Source organism: Girardinichthys multiradiatus, chromosome 20 (genome assembly GCF_021462225.1).
Source record: "Girardinichthys multiradiatus isolate DD_20200921_A chromosome 20, DD_fGirMul_XY1, whole genome shotgun sequence".
NCBI lineage: Eukaryota > Metazoa > Chordata > Actinopteri > Cyprinodontiformes > Goodeidae > Girardinichthys > Girardinichthys multiradiatus.
This window is the reverse complement of record NC_061812.1, coordinates 12015099-12035251: the sequence shown is the minus strand read 5'-3', so window position 1 is coordinate 12035251 and position 20153 is coordinate 12015099. Positions and strand designations below refer to the sequence as shown.

The window sequence follows — 20153 nt, the reverse complement described above, 5'->3', positions numbered from 1 at the left end:
GCAAATGCACTTAAGCAAGCATATGTTTCAGTAATAGTGACATACACATTAAGAAACATACATCAACACTCTTGCATGCGGTGTTGAGCCTATTCTCTGCTGGTGAGAGAGTGGCACCGCAGCAGGGACCTCCTGTACTGAGTTGGTTCCCTCCTGTCTGCCCGTGAGCAAGTCTCTGCAGTGAGGCAGCACATCACAGCCTCCACACTGCAAACAGATGAGTACGTGGAGAGAATTCTGACTGCTGCCTCAAAGGCACCATCCTACGTGTGACAGCAGTTCATTAACATCCACTTTAGGTGCATATGCAGCAGCAACCAAAGACCCAGAAACGGGGACCATACTGTGGCAACCAGCATATATAGAGTTCAAATTTCCTAGTTAACCAAAAGCGTTTGTTGATTTAATTTTTTTTTTTTGCCCACTCTCACCAAGCACAGATTGTATGTGAGGGGACACATCATTTTTCCTTAAAACAGTGTTTTATTTGCAGACGACCTGCCAAGGCAAAGGCGGGTACTTTCATTCACGGTTAGAAGGCTGATTTTTACCCAATTCATCCTTACTGCCTGACTCATCCAAATAGACGAGTCTTTACAGTCAATTTGATGGTATTTGGGTGTGGTGGAAGATTATTCTGTTTCTCATGAAAGCTTATTGCTTTAAGATGCAATAATAAGTTTATATTGCATTTGTGAAACAAAAGCAAACTTGGGAAATAAACAAATCACGGATCTACCATCTTAACTTACAATTTGAGTCTTTGAATTAATCAATTCCCATCTGCCCTTCTACTTATTTTTGACGTCCACTTTAACCAGCCCGCTCATCTCTCAAACACTGACAAACCTCCAAAATTGTGAGCTAAGGCTATCCAAAACAACAATTAAAATTTGAAACATTATATAGCTACACTGCAGTTTCAGAGTATAAAGATATCACAATTTGGCAATGTGGTACAAAAAATAGGGGGATTTTTTTTAAGATGGGAGATGTTTTGTGGACACTGTGGGGATGAAGGCTGTTGTTGTTTTTCAGGAGTCAGGGTCTTGATCTGAGTGAGCTTTATGACCTGACTTATGGTAATGAAATCAAGTGCAGTTGCACACATGAGTAATTGTACTCAGTCTTCCCAGGTCACCAGGCTGTGCCCCATTTTCATGTCCATTGTGTGATTTATTTAGCTGACCTTTGCCTCTGATTGTAAGCAATCCAAGCAGGTAAATTTAATTGCATTACTAGCTAGATGTCTAAATGTTTCCTTCCTACAGTAGGCTGATCTCAAACCATGAAGCTTACTGTCCGTGTAACCTCATCTGAGCTGTCTTGGTGCAGTACAGACTACTAAAAGAAGACTCATTACATTTATTTTCGCTTTTCAGATATGGCGATGTCTTGCATTCAGTTTTGATCATATTTACTCTTTATAATGTTTTATCCTGACTCCGTTTAAATTGTCCACCTCTATGAAGTTAGTTATGTGGAGATAATTCAGAAAACTCTGGCAAAACAAAAACAATGGCAACATTTAATTTTGATTGTCTTTATTATAATTCCACAATTTAATTAAAATACACAGAAAAGATAACATTTACCTCGGTCTATACAAGGTGTAAGTAGGATTAAAAAGTGCAAGGCGAAGAGATGCCTTCATAATGACATCCAGTGATGTCTAAATGTAGTTAAAAAGTCGGTAGGATTATTTGGGCAGAATTAGGACAACATCAAATAGGCAAAGCAAGGTGACCTTTAATGTCTTTGCTCAGGACAAACATAGCACAGGAAACATTTGCTATACACAGTCCAGTTTTCATTGCATATATCTGAACAATAGAAGGACAATAACTGGCTGACCTGAAAACAACAAGATTTCCATGGATATCCAGTGTTTAGAGCGCATGGTGAAATAACTGCCGAATAGTGTGTATCTGGATGATTTTTATGATTAGATCAGATAGTGTCTCAAGGATTGCTTTACTTCTGATTTAGTAACTGTGATTTAAAATAGCATGGTAAACAGCATTGAATTATTCTAAACATGTTTTTCTTTTTTTGTTTGTTTTAAAAACAACTCAGTAACAGCAGAGCTGCTATTTTTCTCCCCTTGGAAACCAGAAACGTTTTTCTTAATTAAATAATGCATTAATGTGAAAAGCACCAAGAGATACTAAACCTTTGACTTTCATTATAGGTTGCTGATTTTGTAGTTCAAGTTGGTAAATAAAAATAGATAACTGGCTATTAGTTTCTGCCGACAAAGATTCTTCCTACAATTTTAACTGCTAGGCAGTGCACATTTCAGAACCAAAGACAGCACTTTTCACTGGGTTAGTGGGAGCTAGGGCTATTTGGGCCAGGGTGTGGTTGAAGCCCTGGACCTGATGTGCCAATCCAAAATCCTTCCACCTTACACTGCATTTGTTTGAAAAATATCCCATCTTGCATGTCTTGCATTTTACAACGAACAGAGCAGGAAATAATTGCATAAAGGTAATTGTCAAAGGTGTTCCCATTTATAACCAATCAGGGTTAATCAAAGCAAAAAACAACACGTAGTCAAACATGTAGATGTGATTGTCTATCACAGTGATGAAAGCGTGTGCATTTAATCACTGTAAACAAAAAAAAAACAAAACGCAAGGATAGGCTGTGCAAATGGCTCACACAAGATTTTATAGTGTATGTTTTTCTTTTTTGGGGGATTGTAGAGCGACAATGTTATTCTACCAGCCACCACCACTATTTTTATCCAGGGGCAGCTTGATATTTGTTTTTCTTCTTTTTTTCCTTTCACATTCCCACATGTTGACACTATCACACCTGGAGGTGAAAAAGAATGGTTCTCCGCTGTGGTTATACACCGTCTATACTTTTTTGTGGTACTGCCAAGGTAACCAAAACCAATTCTTGAAATATATATTTTTTTGCACACAAAGGATGTACTTTTCAATCTGATCCACTCCAACTTTATTTATAAAGCACTGTAAACACCAGGACAGCACCATCGTGAGATACAGTTAAATCTCAACATTTTCCTTTTAAAGCATTTTTTATATTTTTTTTCCCACAGTTTTTATGTTACATAAATTATCAAAATGCAATAATAAAATGCTGTAAGTCTGTATATTGTTACCCAATTGTTGGGTTTTATTGTGTAAATAATCCATAGAAGGTAAAAAACAATAAATAAATCTTACTTTAGCAATGCAAACTTACAAACTAAAGAGTCCAACATGCATTTATTCTTAAGAATAAATAAACTCAAAGTCATTCGATAAAAAACCCAAAGGTTGAGAGAAGATGCCTTTTATTTTTAACTTAACTGTATATCTTAAGTGCTTGCCTTTGACCTCCGTGGCACCACCTGGTCTTTGTTCTCTTTACTCCTGAAAGATTTGCCCACTGAGTTGCTGCTTTCATATTTTAACCTGTATTTATTATAAAAGTAGACACCATGGGAAGAATATTATTCTCACCTACATTTATTCAAAAGGGCTTTGCCTTATGAAACCGCTGTATGCTTTTGAGATTTGTAAGCTTTTGTGGCCGGGAGTACTTCCATCCAATAATCCTCCTACACTGGCATGGGCAGTGTAAGAGCCAGCAAAGTTGGCTCTTAAAGTTATTACTTTAGATAAGGTTTTAACATCACCAGTACTGCCGCTGAAATGAACCAAGCTCATAGATGTCCTTATAAGCCAGTTTTCAATTAACCAACAAGCTTGATTTGTAATTGTTCATTCATCTAATTGGTTAAAGTTTGCTTATTACAGGGCAGTGACAACAGGTGTTTTAAATAGATTTTCCCTTTTCCAAAAAAAGTTTTTAAGCATGGCTTTGCAGACAGTTTGACGTACAAAACATGTGCTTTAGATTAAAAATATGCTAATTGGCATAACAATATCTTCAAATAATTATCTTACATTTTCTCATATGTATTAGAATAAGTCAAAGTTCTCATAATAAATGATTTTAATTACTTTCAAATGTTTATATTCTACCCCCAGCCAAGGAAATTAACCCCATACTAGAACAAAGTAACTGTGCTTGAGAATGAATATTTTTGTGTTTATAACTGCAGTCTTTTGGAACTAATTCAGATGCAACCTTGTCTTATCAATAAAATTATTTAGGCCTGTTTTTTGTCTGTTAGAAAAACCTATTTTCTCATTTATTTGTCTTTTGATGCAAGCAGAAAGTTTGGTCATCAGACATAAAATTAATCAAGACTAATAAAATAGTGACTGCACTGGTTTTAATTTTCTTTTTCGTACAAACTTTAGACACAAATTTAGTGTCCTCTAAGTTTTCTCACCAACTCCAGAGCTAACTTTTTCTCTGACTGGTTGGTCTTTCTGCAGGATGAAGGTGAACTGCCAGACAGGTGCATGACATGATGCCATTAAGCACTCACATCTACATCTGTCCCGTTCTTGTGCATTACTGTCACAGTTGACCTGCCCCCCTAAATTCACTGGGTCATCTCCTCCCTTTGCTCCTCACTTTGCTCTGCTCTCTCTGTCCTCCTCCCCTTTTGACTCTTTCTACATTCCTAGTTTTCCCGGTGTCCCCACTGCCAGCATGCATGATCTTGTTCTCTATTCTGGCCGCGCAGCACACCTGCACTGCGGCTGTCAGTCATTGGGCAGCGAGGTGAAATGAAAACTACTCTCAGTTTAGCATGTTTGATGTTGCGTGTGCATGAAGTATTACCTAATGAATCAAGCCAAGTGAAAAGCTTTATTCTTGTCACACCTCATCTCTCCCTCTCTCTTTGGCACATTGTGTCTGCTATATATAAGCATAAAATGGGCTAAGTAGCACCTATCTGAGAAAGTTCCACTTGTTCTACATGTCAGAAGTTTGATATCTCCTTGCTCTGTTCCTGTTTTGCATATGTCTCCTATTCTCTCAATATGTCTACATGTTTTTTTTTTTTTTTTTTTCAAATGAGTTTGCACAAAGCATTACCAGGTACAGGACAGAAATAGAATTTCTGATTGCGTTCACTTCTCCACTCAATTACCTCCTAATAATGCTTAAGTGTGAAATTGGCTTACTTATGTGTGTCTGTCCCTGCATCCACCTTTTTCGCACTCTCTCCCTTCTTTTCTTTTATTCTGCTTCTAATAACACTAGAATTGGTGTAGAATTCACAGGTAACTGGAAAAAGGCTATTTCTTTTGATAGCTACTCAATGCTTTAAAAAGACAGCCAGCCTGGGTCAGAGAGACTACTTCTAGTTATAATAAAATTTGAAAAACCCAGACAAGACAAGCCGTTGTTAGACAATGATTCTGTCTTATTTGGCGCTTGTAATGCTAGTCTCACTTTAAACTTACAGTACAATCTTACTTTAGTTCCGCAGACATGGGGGAAAGGGAAAGAAAAATGGACACACAGGATACTATGGGTTTTAAGCTAACAAGAAAAGGACTAAGCATGGACTGATTTAGACAACCAAATGTCAAAGTGACCATCTGTATTTGTAGAACGTGTAGACTTACAATGCTGAGTGACTGTCCTGTAGGTTATCTACTGCTCTGCTGTTCCTGCCTGTACTGTTGTTGGATCCACCCAGGTAATGAGCCATGTGTCCACACAACCTGGCTACTTTGATGTATGACATTAGTTTCTACCTTGCACAAAAGGAAGTGATCTTTAGCCTTTAGTTTGATGCCATTTTCCCTTTTGGGGGCTCCTTCATGATCAGCACTGTCTTGCCTGGGATTCACAGCTCGATGGGGCTTCCTTCATTTAGCAACTGGTGCATTTGTTCTGCTAGATGTTCATGGAGAGCAGTCAGTTTACTTAGACAGTTGGCCTGATGCAGTTCTGTTTCATACTTGAGACTTTGTCTTGGATGTCTGCAACGATGATGTGTATTGTGTCTTGTTCTAGGTGATAACAGTAGTTAGCTCGTACATCCTCTTCCCATGCTAAATTCGTATTATTCAACATCTACTTCTCTCATTAAATGCATCTAAAACAATTAGAATGTCACCAAAAGAATGATAAAAAAATATATATTAATATAAAAAAAAAACTATTCTGTCTGCCCCAAACCCCTAAATGGGCTTCGCTTTTTATTAATCATAAGGCATTCCTTTTGCCATTGGACCATTGTTGACCACATGTTATTCCTTATACTCAACAACATAACAGTACAGTATTACAAAGATTTTTACAGAAATAAATTAACTTTCCAATGATATGATACGATACGATACTACTGGGTTGTCCAAGCTGTTCTTCTTTATTTGTTTGATCTGCACCAGGTTAGCCTATCAGGGGAAGCTCAGTATCATGTCTAAGTACCTGCAAGCATCAGACACTGGATATGTTAAATGTGCTTAATGGGGTTTTCAAAAATAAAGCTCTCTTGTGAAAGTGTACCCGTGTGAAAGAAAAATTCAAAACATTTATATTCAAGTTCATAGGTTTTATATTTATATTCCAGATTGAAAATAGCCCTGTGAGGATTTAATGATAAAGTAATAAAAAAGTAAAAAGTACATATAATTAAAATTCATGGATAAGTTGAGAATATCACTTTCAAAAAGAACTGGTTTGGTATCTCATTTAAAACCATGTAAACTTTTTTCACCCTGCCTCCTAAAGAATCAGAATCAAGAATAGATATGAACTGCAATCAAAACAAGGAATCAGAGCCGGAATCGTTTCAAATGATGCCCAACCCTACTTCTGAAGACCTTTTTTTTTTGACTCTGTGGTGATATCATTAATCTTCAGTGGTTCTGTTGGAGCAGCAGGTCCCACCCTTCATCCGCTCTCTGCTGCTTTAGATGGGTAGTTACAGTTGTAAGTCATTGTTTGGCACCTTGTTGAGCTTCAGGTATAAATAAACTACAGTTTTTCTATGGATCATTTTTCTTTATGGCATCTTTTTTGTTTTGCAGCTGCAGAAAAAGCCCATGTTATCCTCTCTTTTTTTGAATTAAATGTATTTGTTTACTACATATTCCACCTAAATTAGCATACAGTGACAAAGGCAAAATACAAATACATTTGTTCATGTAGAATTTTGACATGTTAAAAGGCCCTTAGCAAATAAAGTTATGTAAAACAGAGGGAGCTATTTGTTTTTTATATTTATATATGTGTGCAATAAAAATAGAAAATTAGCAGTTATGTATGACACAAGGGACATCTCTTTGGTAAATATTTCACTTATTTAATAAAACTTCAAGCACTTTCATTTAAATAGCATCAATGACAAAATTTGATCAAGATCTTTTAAGATATTGGCTATTCATTCCCTTTAAATTATGTGTTCAGGATATCAAATGCTCGCATCCTACAAGTTTTAAAGGCACTTCAATCAAAATATTGTAAATGGTGCACACTGATATAGCACCTACCTTACCTAAATTATTTGTTGCATGTTTGAAACACTATATGATTGGTTTTCATCCACAAACATTGTATTGTGCCTCTTTCATATTATTGCGATCTATATAATATAAAATAGTTTTTTCTTTCTGATCATGCACTAATAATCTGAGCAAGCACAGTCATGCTCAACGACATGTTGACATTTGTCAACCCTGGATCTTTTATTAGAAGACGATCTCCTTCATTGCGTCTTCGTCCTCCTGTGAAGGTTTGAAAATGCAGTTGGTTTTAATTCAATAGCTTTACAATGGATTCCAATAGTTTTATAGTAAATTCATCATTCATCCATTCGTCATATCAAAGGAAAATAAACTGATTGCTTCCAATTAAATTTTCGGCATTCATACTCTTGTTTTTGTATAGTCTAGGTGAAAGTCTGGTTAGGATTAAATGTACACTTTTTCTGAAGAAAATCCAAATTTAAATGATTTGAGAAAAACGACTTTCTAGGTAAAACAATCACATTTGATTGTAAATGTATGTGAATGTGCTTTGGTGAGGTTCATTTCATTAGTTGTGGAGTCTATCATTTTGAAATTCTTTAGTTCTGCTTTTGTTCTTTCTTTCACACATCTGAGCTCTGGTCTCCAACTGTGCCAAAGCTTGATTTGGCTCCAAGAGGCTGTAACGGATCAGAGCCTGCCACTGGTTGTGCCAGCAAAGCCCACACATTAGTGGCTTTTTTGCTTCTTTGAGTGCTTGTGCCCACCTATAAGCGATTTACTGTGACCAGGCTATGTGATCATCAGCGCATGCTTTGAATATTTATGTGGAGGCTGAAAGTATAAAGCTCCTTTACACGGAGTTGAACTGCTGCAGTTCTTCAACCAAGCGAAAAGCTGCTCTGACATAAGAACCTCCTGTATGAAACTTAAATATCCATCAAATGAAACAGTCTTCTCTTGTCAGGGCTTCTTGACTATGTTGTTCTTGCATTTAGTCTGTCATCGAATACACATCGACATCTAATTCTGTGTACTTTACTGTTTTTGGTTGAGCTCTAGCAACATGTTTAGGGTTGCTCTTCTGCTGGAAGGTTAAGCCCTGCTCCAGTCTCACGTTTGTTGCAGTCTTTAAGAGGTTATCTTCCAGTTTTGCTCTGATTTTGGTTCTGTCCATCTTCCCATTAACATTTGCCAATTTTCATGACCTGCTTTAGAAAAGGCTCCCCACAGCATTATGCTACTCAATACCATTTTTTTACCAGGGGATGGTGTGTTCAGGTTAGTATATGGTGTGTTTCTGCCACACAGTGTTTTGAATGTAAGCCAACAGATTTAATTTTTGTTTTATCTGAACATGGCAACTTCTTCCCTGTGTTTGCTATGTTCCTTACATTGCTTCTGGGAAACAGCAAATGGGACTTCTTGTGATTTTGTCTCAAGAATGGCTTTCTGCCAATGTGTAGAGCGCTTGGCAAGTAGTCGTTCTGTCGACATTCTCCCACCTGAGCTGTGGATCTTTGTAGCTCCTCATGTGCTACCATGGTCGTCTCTATGTTGGGCTGATTCTTATTTTAATTAACTCCTTGGCAGGCCTCTCAGTTTAGGTGGATGGCCATCTCTTGGTTGGTTTGCAGTTGAGGCATACTCCCACCTTTGGATGATGGGTAGAACAGTGCTTTATGAGCTATTCAAAGCCTTTAATATTGTTTTATAAACTAGCTCTGCTTTAAGTTTGTCCACAACTTTATTGCTGATCTGTCTGGTGTGTTTCTTTTCTTCATGATGCTTGTTGTTTACTAATGTTCTCCAACAAACCTCTGAGTCCTTCACCGAAAAACTGTATTTATTCAAAGATTAATTTGCACAGAAAGACATTATTTAATAATTAATTGACTTCTGAAGGCAAATATATTTTATTTGTATTAAAAGACGCTAAATACAAATGCATGCCACACTTTAAAAACATTTTATTTGTAAAAAAAATAAAAAATGGTTTCACCATATTTCATTTTCCTTTTACTTCCATTGTGCTATATTTTCCATTGGTCTATTACATAAAATCCCAATAAAATTCAGTGGAGTTTGTGGTTCTAAAGGGACATGTGAAACAAAGTTCAGTCATTATGAACAGATTACCAAAGGTACTGAAAGTTGTCACTCTGCCACTGGTGTCTTTTAAAGAAAACTTTATCTATTATTATACAACTTACCTATTAGCAGCAAATATACAAGTTTGAATTGCAGTGAATGTCTCATCTGCTTTTAAATCTCTAGTTGTTGAATGACTGTTAAAAAAAAAATTATGTTCATCATATTCAACTAAGAATTTCTATCATTTGTTTTTGGATTAGTTTGTTTTAAAACATTTTCTTAAGTTTTGGTTCTGAGCAACAGTTTATTAATTTGTCTGATTCCTGCAGACAGCAAAATCAAGTTGCAACACAGGTGGACATCTTTCTACATGTGTTGCTTTTCAATAAATATGTTTAAAGGTTAATATTGATTGATGTTTGCATGCATCTCAGTCTGAGTCTTTGTTTGTCTGCGCATGTGTGTTCTCCTGTAGGTCTGGCCGTCCAGTTAGTTTCATGGTGGTCTTCAACACCCCCAACCCCCTTAGTAAGATCTCCTGGGTCAACCGACTGCACTTGGCCAAGATTGCACTACGTAAGCACACATGACATACTTACAGGCTCACACACACACATTCAGACCCACACACACACACTCACAAGGCAGATCACTGTGTCATTTCTTCTTGAATTGGATGATGAAATGCAATGAAAGCACTAACAGTGCATTCGCCCGAGGCTCAGAAACATTATCATTGTTTGCTTCACACTGTCAAGTAAGTGCACGACTGTTGTTGCTGCTTAAGTAATCAGAGAGAAAAAAATACCAACTAGGTCATTAAAAGGTTATATACTGAGGGAAACTAAACCATATATAATGTCATTAATTAGTTCTCTTACACTCGTCCATCTGTGTTTTATAAAAACTTGCATCACTCATTATGAAAGCAAATTCCACTAAAGGACAAAAGGATTTAAAGTTATGGAAAAAGTAGTATTTTTCCAACTTCTTGCAGTTCTGCATTTCTTCACTTTGTGAGGCTTTTTTTAAATTCCATTCTGAACATCTTGTTATGGAGACCTCTCAGCGGTCAACCTTCAGTGCTGGCAAAATAACAACAAGCAAATCCCCAGACCAGACTCAGCAGGGAGCAGAAGACCTGTTTCATTTTTTATTTTTCTAACCTCTGTCCTCTAACCCTTGCCCTGCTGAAACCAGTATGACCATGGAGTCTTCATCAGGGGTTCATTAATGTTTGTTGTGATCCAGGGGTTAGAAACAAATACTACAGACAGTACATATAGTACTACATTTATGTTTTTTGTGGCCACAACTACATGCATATTTAACCTGCCCAGCACCTCTGTCCCCTTTTTGCATCCTTCCTCTGTCAACTATTCTTTAGCATATGTTTACAATGCATTTTTTATCTTTCTCAAACTTCTTTCTGCACACTTGATCCTCATGTTCAGCAATAAATAAATTAACCATGCAGATAGGTTTCTTGATGCTGCTTTAGATGCAAGAGCATTTTCTTTAAACAGTGCACTGTTGAGTGGCTGTATGAAAGCTTTGAAGGTGGCTTGACAAAAGAACAGCTTATCAAACATCCTACTAGACAAATTCATAAATGTATATATTTATGATTTAATAACAAAGGTTTCTTAGATTATCTGATGTTTGGTTGTTAGACTATATGTTGAAAATGGGTGTAGATTTGCATATTAAAAACAAAAGTTAAAACAATTTGTACATAAGTCTTTGAAAGATGCCTGTATCTATTCTTGATTTTCCTTTTTTTTTACTCACTAAAATATTTTTTGCATTTAGTTTCACTCTTTTTTGTTTGTAGTTGGTTGCATTCACAAAAAGAATCTGCTTCTAGAAGTAGTTTTACTGCACCATATTACTTCTAGTTGAGTAGTGTTATTTTGAAGTAACGCTAGTCTTACTTGACTATAATTTCTGGCTACTTTACCCACCTTCACTGAAAGAAGAACAAACATTCAGTGAAGATGCATCCTAAGATGCATCAGAAAAAGACACACTTAAAATCAATGCTAAATAAAGAGTTCTTGTTTCTACCCAAGCTTGATTGTTCTAATGTTATTTTTTATCGGTTGAGCCTGCTGAGCCATTTGGAAGTCAAATAAAGTTACAGTAAACAGCAGATATTGTCAGTGGAAATACTCTGCACCCTTCCAACATTGACCACATTACCTACTGCAGATGTTGGTTTATTTTTTTGTTAAAAGCTTTACGTTGTGAACAAAATTAGATTTGGAAATGTATCTTCTGCCTAAATTTGTAATTTTGTAATTATGAGTTTTCTAGTTTTTTTTATTTATTTCTCTAAAATACCAGAATTTACACACAACTTTGTATTTTTTTCTGTCTGATTAAATTGTGTTTTTCAAAATAAATCAGATGTTATGATCGAATAGTTACTCAGTAATTGAGTAATCGTTTTACAAAATACTTTTTATTCTTACTTGAGTCATTTTTTTTGGATGACTGATTTTTATTTCTACTTGAGCAAAATACACTAAAGTAATGCTACTCTTATTTGAGTCTAGGTTTTGGCTACTCTAGCCACCTCTGAGTAAAGAATTTGGGGTGTGGAGGTGTATGTGTCTTGTAACATATCTGTAGACCCTCCTATTCCACTTGACAGTGTGACATCAAAGACGTCAGTCGAGGAGCAGAGGAAGCTGGAGCTGCAGTGAAGCGCAGCATCGCCAGCCTTTCCTTGTTGCTCACACCTTTATCAGCAATGCAGCAGGCGTAGTGATGAGGAAAGCTGCTTAGTTATTGCATGCAACTCCCCTCCTTTTTGGCAGCCGTGTGGACATCGGTGATATTCAAAACCAGATAAAGCAAATGATCTATTTCTGTCTCACTAACAAGAAACACGTGTTGTAACAATAATTTATTTGTGTACACCATAGATAATAAAAAATAGCAAGGATAAAAAGTAAAGCAAGGAAACTGGGTTGGAATGTTTACCTTCTTACTAAGTGAGTCTGAATTAATTCAGTAAGCAAAATTTATTTGGTGTTCACTTCGAGAGAAGATAGCAAATAAACATGTATTGAATTTTCTCTGTTTATTGCATTTTATGGTTGTGGAAAACACACTGGCAGTCAACACGTTGGATAAAATACCAATAAAATGTAAATGCTGCTTCTTTCTATTATATTTATTCAATTCGCTTTAAGCAGGTGTCTGCATTTGTCATGCAATCCTATTACCTCTGTGCTTCTAGTTCTTGTTTTAGACGATACATTTGTATGTTTTATAATGTTTTTTTTAATCTTATTTAATTTTTTTATTGACACATATTAGGTTGACACATTTATCCAGAGCAAATTAACCCTGTCCACCACTAAAACAACAAGAAAAATAAGATTTGATTGCTCTTGCGTTTAAATGCTTTACAGAACTTCAACATAGTAGAGTGAGAGCAAAGAAATCAGTCTGGAGCACGATCTACAAGCTTCCTGCAGCTAAGACATCAAGCAATTAGAGGATTTTGTAATACCATTGACAGGACACACATTTGAACAGTGGAACTGCAGACAGAAAACATACAGTTTCCCAACTTCATTAACCCATCTCTACTCTCAGTGATTGACAGCATGTCTCTAAATTTGTGTCAATTTCTTTAATAATGTTCTATTTATGTCTGAGAGTTTAGCTAAATTCATGTTTCCATGTCAGAATACCATTATTTATTTACAAAGACTGAATTTGTAATGTGTTTTGCATGACTCATGAGAGTTGGTTGTTCTATTTCTCAGATGCTGGGTATATTTTTGCAAACTCCCTCATCTCCCTCTTTTTTTCAAACAGTAGAAGTTACTTGCATATCATTGATATGCAGCCATGTTTCTGAAAATAAAAACTTTCCAGTGCTAAGTTATACTGTATCTTATATAGCTGGATTTAAGAGAACAGAAACAGAACAGAACAGAAGAGAAACTCTGGAAAAATGAGTTTTTTTTGTGAAACATTATATTTTTAACTCAGAGTTAAAAGTTACCATTATGCTTACACAGTGTATTATGTAAAACACAAAGGCAACCTAAATCTCCTAGCAAAATAAAGCAGCATAAAACACTGTTCATTCTTTCTGGATTTAAGTCAAGAAATGCTTCAAACATTTTAAATTAAATAACCTATTTGTACAAAGTCCATTCTTAAAAATGTCTTTACCATTACAAATCTTATTTTGTTTGATTTAGTTATCCAGAAAGCTTTAAAATAGTTTTGTCCCAACTGTAAATATTGTTTATATGTAAAACCATAATGTCATTTAGGGATGGGTACCGAATCGGTCCTTTTATTTGTACCGACCGAATTCTGTCGGTACTACCGAGTACCTATTCACGTAAAATCAAACAGTAGCATGTTTCGGTACCTCAACAAAGCATGGCTGATAGAAAGTATGGCTCCACTTTTCAAAATGCGTCGCAGATTACGCTCACTGCAATATTTGTGAAGCGAAGTGCCAGCGGCTGGAATACTTCCAATCTGAGGAAGCGCCTTGTTAACCACACAATTTTTCTCAAGGCTGAAGAGTCAACTTTAGATCTACGACAACAACTCCTGCATTCGGAACCGTTACCACGCCTGAACCGTTAGCGAATAATCTTTAATTCATTTACTCTTCCGTTGAAGTGTTAATCTTTACATTGATTCTACATATATTCTAATCCTGAGAAATACATGAAAATCTTCTGATTATTTTAAAAAGGTCAGAAAATCCATTAATATATATAAATCAAGAACATTAATATAAATTAAAGTATCTTGTTGTCACCACAGTTGTGAACAATTAATGCACAGCTTTTAATTACCTTAATTTGAAATGTAATATGTTTATGTCTTGCAAAGTCAAATAATCAATGTTATGTTATAATATTTTTTTATGCATTATAGATAAAAATTAATTACATTATTCTTGTTAATCTTATAGTAGAAAATGTAGGATGAGTAGATCTTAATCACACATTTGTTTATGAATAACATCCTTTTTGGCCCTGTGAAAATCTACTGCTTTACCCATCACTTAAATAAAAACAAATCTAATAAAAGCAGGTGGCAAGATGGTTTTCATTCACTCTCTTGGGAATCGATATCACCACCAACCTGGTCAGGATGACAATTACATGTTAATTGTTTTACAACAATACTTTGCCTTCCCAATCCACCAAAGGTAATTACTATGAAGGAGTTGTTGATTTAATTTCACGGATGGTGTAGCGTCACCGTGGCTCCCTTGTTGTTGCAGTTGTAGGCTGGTCTGTCCTCTGTTTAGAGGGAGACCTACAATTGAATCAGCGTTTTAAATTCACCGAACCATGATGCTGTTTAGTCTGGAATGGCTGTCTTGCTCTGGAATGTCCCTGAATGTTGGACAACACAAGCGGCAAATGTTATCATGCATGATTTAGTGAGTGAATTAAATATCGCAAAGCTCATTTTCCCCCGACCCATCTCCACACTAGTGTTTATCTTGTTACCCCTAATTAGCGGGAACATAGCCTACATTGCTCTTCTAGATTTTGAAGAGTTCTCTTTGCCACATCTGTGCATATCAGGAGCTTTTAATGGCATTTATCCATCCTTTATTATTAGTTAGGCCTGTAAAAGACCTTGTTAGTGGATGGTAGCTTTAGGCAATATGATATAGAAACCAAGCCTAATATGATGCTCTCCCATAAACAGCATTTGTCACTTTATGAAGGCATGCACAGTAGTTATAAGGCCTTGAAAAAGAAAATGAGAACTACCCCATAGTGCTTCTTCGCCAGGACCCGCTGGGCCTATTAGAAACCTTGTGTGCTGCTGCATTTTTTAAGTCTATTTGGAGCCCTGCTGTTTCTGAGGGGTTTTCATGAAATGGCCAGAAGAATTGCCTAATTAATGGGCTTCCTCAGTGCAGAATTAATTGTTTTCTACCATTCAGCCTCAGCTCTTTCAGAAAGGGTTAAGGTGTCAGACTTTGATGGCTCACACAAGTAGAAAAGCCCGTAAAATCATGAGAGATTGTTGCTGAGGCGCAGGATGCAGAATGAGAAGAATGAAAGAGGGCAAAGAGAGGGGGATGTTTAAAGCGTGCATGATTGTGTGTTTTGTGTGTCTCAGTGAACATGTGGAGAGGAGGAAGGGGTGGTTAGTGACGGGGGAGTGGGACTAAAAGGATGATTGAGACAAGCAATCAGTCCCTCAGTCCCGCTGTAGGGTAGAAAGAGCAAGCAGGAGGCCGTTGCCTGCGGATACACTGCTAAGTTTGCCGAACAGTTTTTTTCTTTCCTTATATGTGTATCAGTATGAGTGGAGTGTGATTTAGAGGAACTGACACACATTTTAACACACTTTCTGATTCTACTGTGTGAAAGCCTATGCTTTGCCAATGTTTACTGCACAGCAGACAGGGAAAGGGATACAAAATCTAACCTGCTGCACCAGAAGATTTAATTCTTAACAGCACACAGATTCACATGCTGTCTTTTAAAGAAAATGAGCCCATACCTAATGTGTTAATCTTATCTTTTAATATTGTCCACTTCATAAGGAATATGGAATATGCTCTTTTGAACACCTTTAAAATAAACATTAAAGAAAGTGAGCTTTAAAGTCCACTGAAAGCATGTTCTGTTTGCTCTGAAATTAATCTGTCAGACTGCAAAGATTATCTCCGTATCTTGCTATGCTCAAACATGGGAAATGTTTATGATGAGTAAACATTATCACGGATTTAATTAACAGATCCCACACTTGCATTAATCCATGGGAAATATCAATTACGCTGCTGTATTTAATTAGGCTATATCTTTGCCCTTTGTGTCACCAGGGCTGATATAGCACCATGCTCTGCAAATTAATCAAATTAATCAGCAAAAGACTTGAAACAGAGGAATGATTGGAATAACAAAACTTAGAGACTGAGTCTTCCCTCTCTCTAAGTGTTCAATCCCAGGACCTTTACAAGACATGTGGCGATTCATTAGGCCCAAAGTTTCAGTTTGTACAATTTTTAAATTAAAATTATTAGCTTCAGATCCATACGAATCAAAAAACGAACCAATACCAAAACCATGGAAACATTCAAAACTCTTTTCAGTGATGATATGATTACTAAGTTTATTAAGTTTAGATTGTGACAACTGTCTTCCTTAACCCTGTTTTATGAATGGTTATATTCTTTAACTGGGTTGATTCTCCATTTTCTAAAATAGGAACATCTGAATTTGCAGTGAAATGGTTTTTACTGTAATTTTTATAAGAATATATCTTATCTTAGATCCTTAAAATGCACACTCCAGAATTGTTCTGCTTTTCTGGACTTTTTTTTTGCTCTTTCTGGCAAAAGTTAGGCTACATTCACACTGCAGGGAAATGTGGCCCAAATCCGACTTTTTTGCCCATATCTGACCCATATCAAACATTTCCTTGGTCCAAGAATAACCCAATTCCGAATTTTTCACCTCCAAAAAAATCTGAATTGTGTCATTTTAATACGTAGCACTAAATCAGATATGTATCCGAATGTTTTCGAAGCGTCCACAGCCTGACCGGTCATGTAACATTTCATCCAACTTTTAATGTCATTGTCCTGGCTCTGACTATGTACTTCTCTACAGAAGTAGAAGTCACCGCTCCATAAAAGGCCATTGTAATTAGTTGTACTCTCTTTCTTCATACCTTTCTTCATCTTGTTATAATGTGGTGATAATATTGTTGGCTCCCCTTGCTCAACAACTTAGGAATAACACAGATGCAGAAATCCATTATTACTTCCGTAGACAGTGTGCTGCTGTATGATGTCTGCATTCTCCCTCTGCGCGTGCAGACATACCCCCCCCCCCCCCCCCCCCCCCCCACCCCACACACACACACTAATTGTATTGGTAATTAATCCAACAGTAAACAGAAGTGACTATATTATTGTTATTACAAAAAATTCATAAGTAAATAAAATATCAGTGCAGTTGACTGTGAAAATTACCCTAAAGAAGATATTAACCTCAAAACTTGCAAAGTTTTAAGGTTACGAGTTGTTTTAAGTTAGTTTTGAATAAAAAAACAAATGTGTCTATTGAAAAATATTTATCCTAAGAGAAAGCAATCAAGCAGCAGTTTTTGATTGATTTCTTATATTTATAAATCTAACTAATGAAAATAAATTTGCAAATTAATGTTTTATTTCCTGCATATACTTGCAAGAGACTGGGTGGTGTGTCCATATTTTCTGTTATTTTCTAGCAGTTAAAGTGTGTGTTTCTCATTTATTTCATTTTTACTCTGCTCCCTGCAATACAGTAAACATTAATCTTAATTATCTTGATTTAAGTTTATGTAGAGTTTATTTCAAAGCTCCTTTCCCTTTGTGTGCTCCATGTTCATTTTAACAGATTCTACACAGTCAGTATATCTGAACATACATTTTATTTAAGCTAATGAAGAAAGTTGATAATTACTCTGCGGTAAAAGAGCCCACTGGCCTTGGCGTCACTTCTGCTGCAGTCTGCCCTCAATTAACCCATATAAACCTTGTGTGGTATATGATTATGACCGCCCACATGGTTAGAGAATGTTCCAGGTCTTAATGCACTACTCTTTTAGATATGTGACCTCAAACCTCTCTGTATATTGGTGGATGGTTTTTGGGAGACTGTTAGAACATCTCACTTGTTCTTTAAAGTAATTTACTTAACATAGACTGCACCACTGAGGATAGCTGTAAATCAAAAGAACTAAATTATTTTACGCTTAGCAACCCCCATTTTTAAAATGGGGGTTGCTAAGCGTAAAATAATTTAAAATCTGGTCCCTGCATGACCATCTTATTTGTATTTCGCAAAAGGACATTAAATGCTTTTGCGGATCATTGTCAAACGTATCATCAGAAGAGCCTAGTCAAACCGCATTGTTAATGTAGAAGTGAACATATCACTACATCATAAAAATACCTTATTTAAATGAGCTAAGTTTGTGCAAATAACTTGAGTTACAGAAACAGTAAGAAAATAATCCAATACATTATTATATCCTTAAATGTCAAGATATATTCAGGAAGCAGGATATACAAATGCAGGAATAAAATGCAATCCCTGTGTTGTAAGGGTTACATTCTATTAACATAATTTTTTTCAGTAAATATAAATAAGCAAAAACATAGAATTCTACAGACAGGGGAGTGTTGTAGATGACTATTTAGTTTTAGGCGGCTGACATCATGTACAATGATGTCAGCTATACAATGATGTATAGCAAATACTTACTCACCCCATTTACATCTTTCATCTATGTATATAGTGCTTAGATTATTGTACTGTATCTTGTTTATTGTACTGTATCTTGTTAAGATTTTATATTTTTTTTATGTATTTTACAGTCTGTAAACACGATAAAATGAATCTAGACAAGATTAAATAATTCTGTACTATATTGTGGGCTGCACGGTGGCACTGTTGGTAGCACTGTATTTATCTTGGTAACACATATTGTTTTTGTGTTTGTGTTGTGATTTTATGTCCAAATGCGGTCAGGGGGCAGTTGGTAGCACTGTTGCCTTGCAGCGAGAAGGTTCCGGGTTTAACTCCCGGCTAGGGGTCTGTCTGCATGGAGTTTGCATGTTCTCTTCGTGCATGCGTGGGTTTTCACCGCACACTTCGGCTTCCTCCCAGGACGTCCACAAAAACGTGACTGTTAGGTTAATTGGTCTCTCTAAATTGCCGTTAGTGTGTGCATGGTTGTTTGTCCTGTATGTCTCTGTGACCCTGCGATGGATTGGCGACCTGTCCGGGGTGTACCCTGCTTCTCGCCCCCTAGACTGCTGGAGATGGGCATCAGCCCCCCCGTGACCCACTATGGATTAAGTGGTATACAAGATAAATGAATGAATGAATGAATGTTGTGTGTAATTTTCTTCACTTTCTATTCATAATTATTTATTATTGTTTCTATAATTTCTTTCTCGCCCCTAATATTACCTTACTAGATGTGAACTTTTAATCTGTCCTGCCACTGAAACTATTTCATTTCCTCTAAGTGGATTATAAGGTTAATCTTATTTCTATATTAATAATTGCATGATTGTTATAGAAGTTTATGTGCTCATTTACTTGACTATTAAGGTGGTGGATCCCTGTGTGATCGAGCCAGTAGTGTTTTATTAACTCACTGTTGTTCATTGAGTCAAAATGAAGTGAGATCTTTCCATGTATCCATGCAGAAATTAATTAAACCCTCATAATTACATCAATGATATATACAGCAGAGGAGAGCCAGCTTCATGGGAACAGGGCATGGATGGAAGGTCAACGAGCAAGCTCAAGTCATAACAAGGATGGGAGCGAGAAACAAGAAGTCAGGTGCACACTGTTTTTTGTCAGTCTGAAGTTCGAAAAACAGGCAAAACTCATGGCACCATGATGGGAGCGGGAGTCGTGAAGGTCGAAAAACAGGCAAAAGTCATAACACAGGGATCCAGCTGTGGGCTGTTTACGACTCTGTCTACGGAGACTGGGAGACAGCACCGAAAAGTCACGGTGACCACGTAACTCAATGATGGGAAAGCTTGCCCGGCAACGGGATGAGCAGTGAGGCTATCTGCAATATAAAATCTGTGCCAAAGAAAGAAACAGGGTTGTTTCCTCGCAGAAGACCAGTGAACTAGATTGGACGGAGAAAGAAGCTACAGATGAATCA

General features: G+C 36.5%; 1 protein-coding gene across 8 annotated transcripts in view; it reads left to right on the top strand.

Annotated features, from left to right (window-relative positions):
- Window positions 1-20153, top strand: part of arhgef10la (Rho guanine nucleotide exchange factor (GEF) 10-like a) — a 170397-nt gene that overhangs the window by 83825 nt on the left and 66419 nt on the right. For all 8 annotated transcript variants that reach the window (XM_047347199.1, XM_047347197.1, XM_047347193.1 and 5 more), the window contains one exon: window positions 9928-10028. In XM_047347199.1, coding sequence (XP_047203155.1) covers window positions 9928-10028 — 101 coding nt within the window. The remainder of the gene's footprint in view (window positions 1-9927; window positions 10029-20153) is intronic.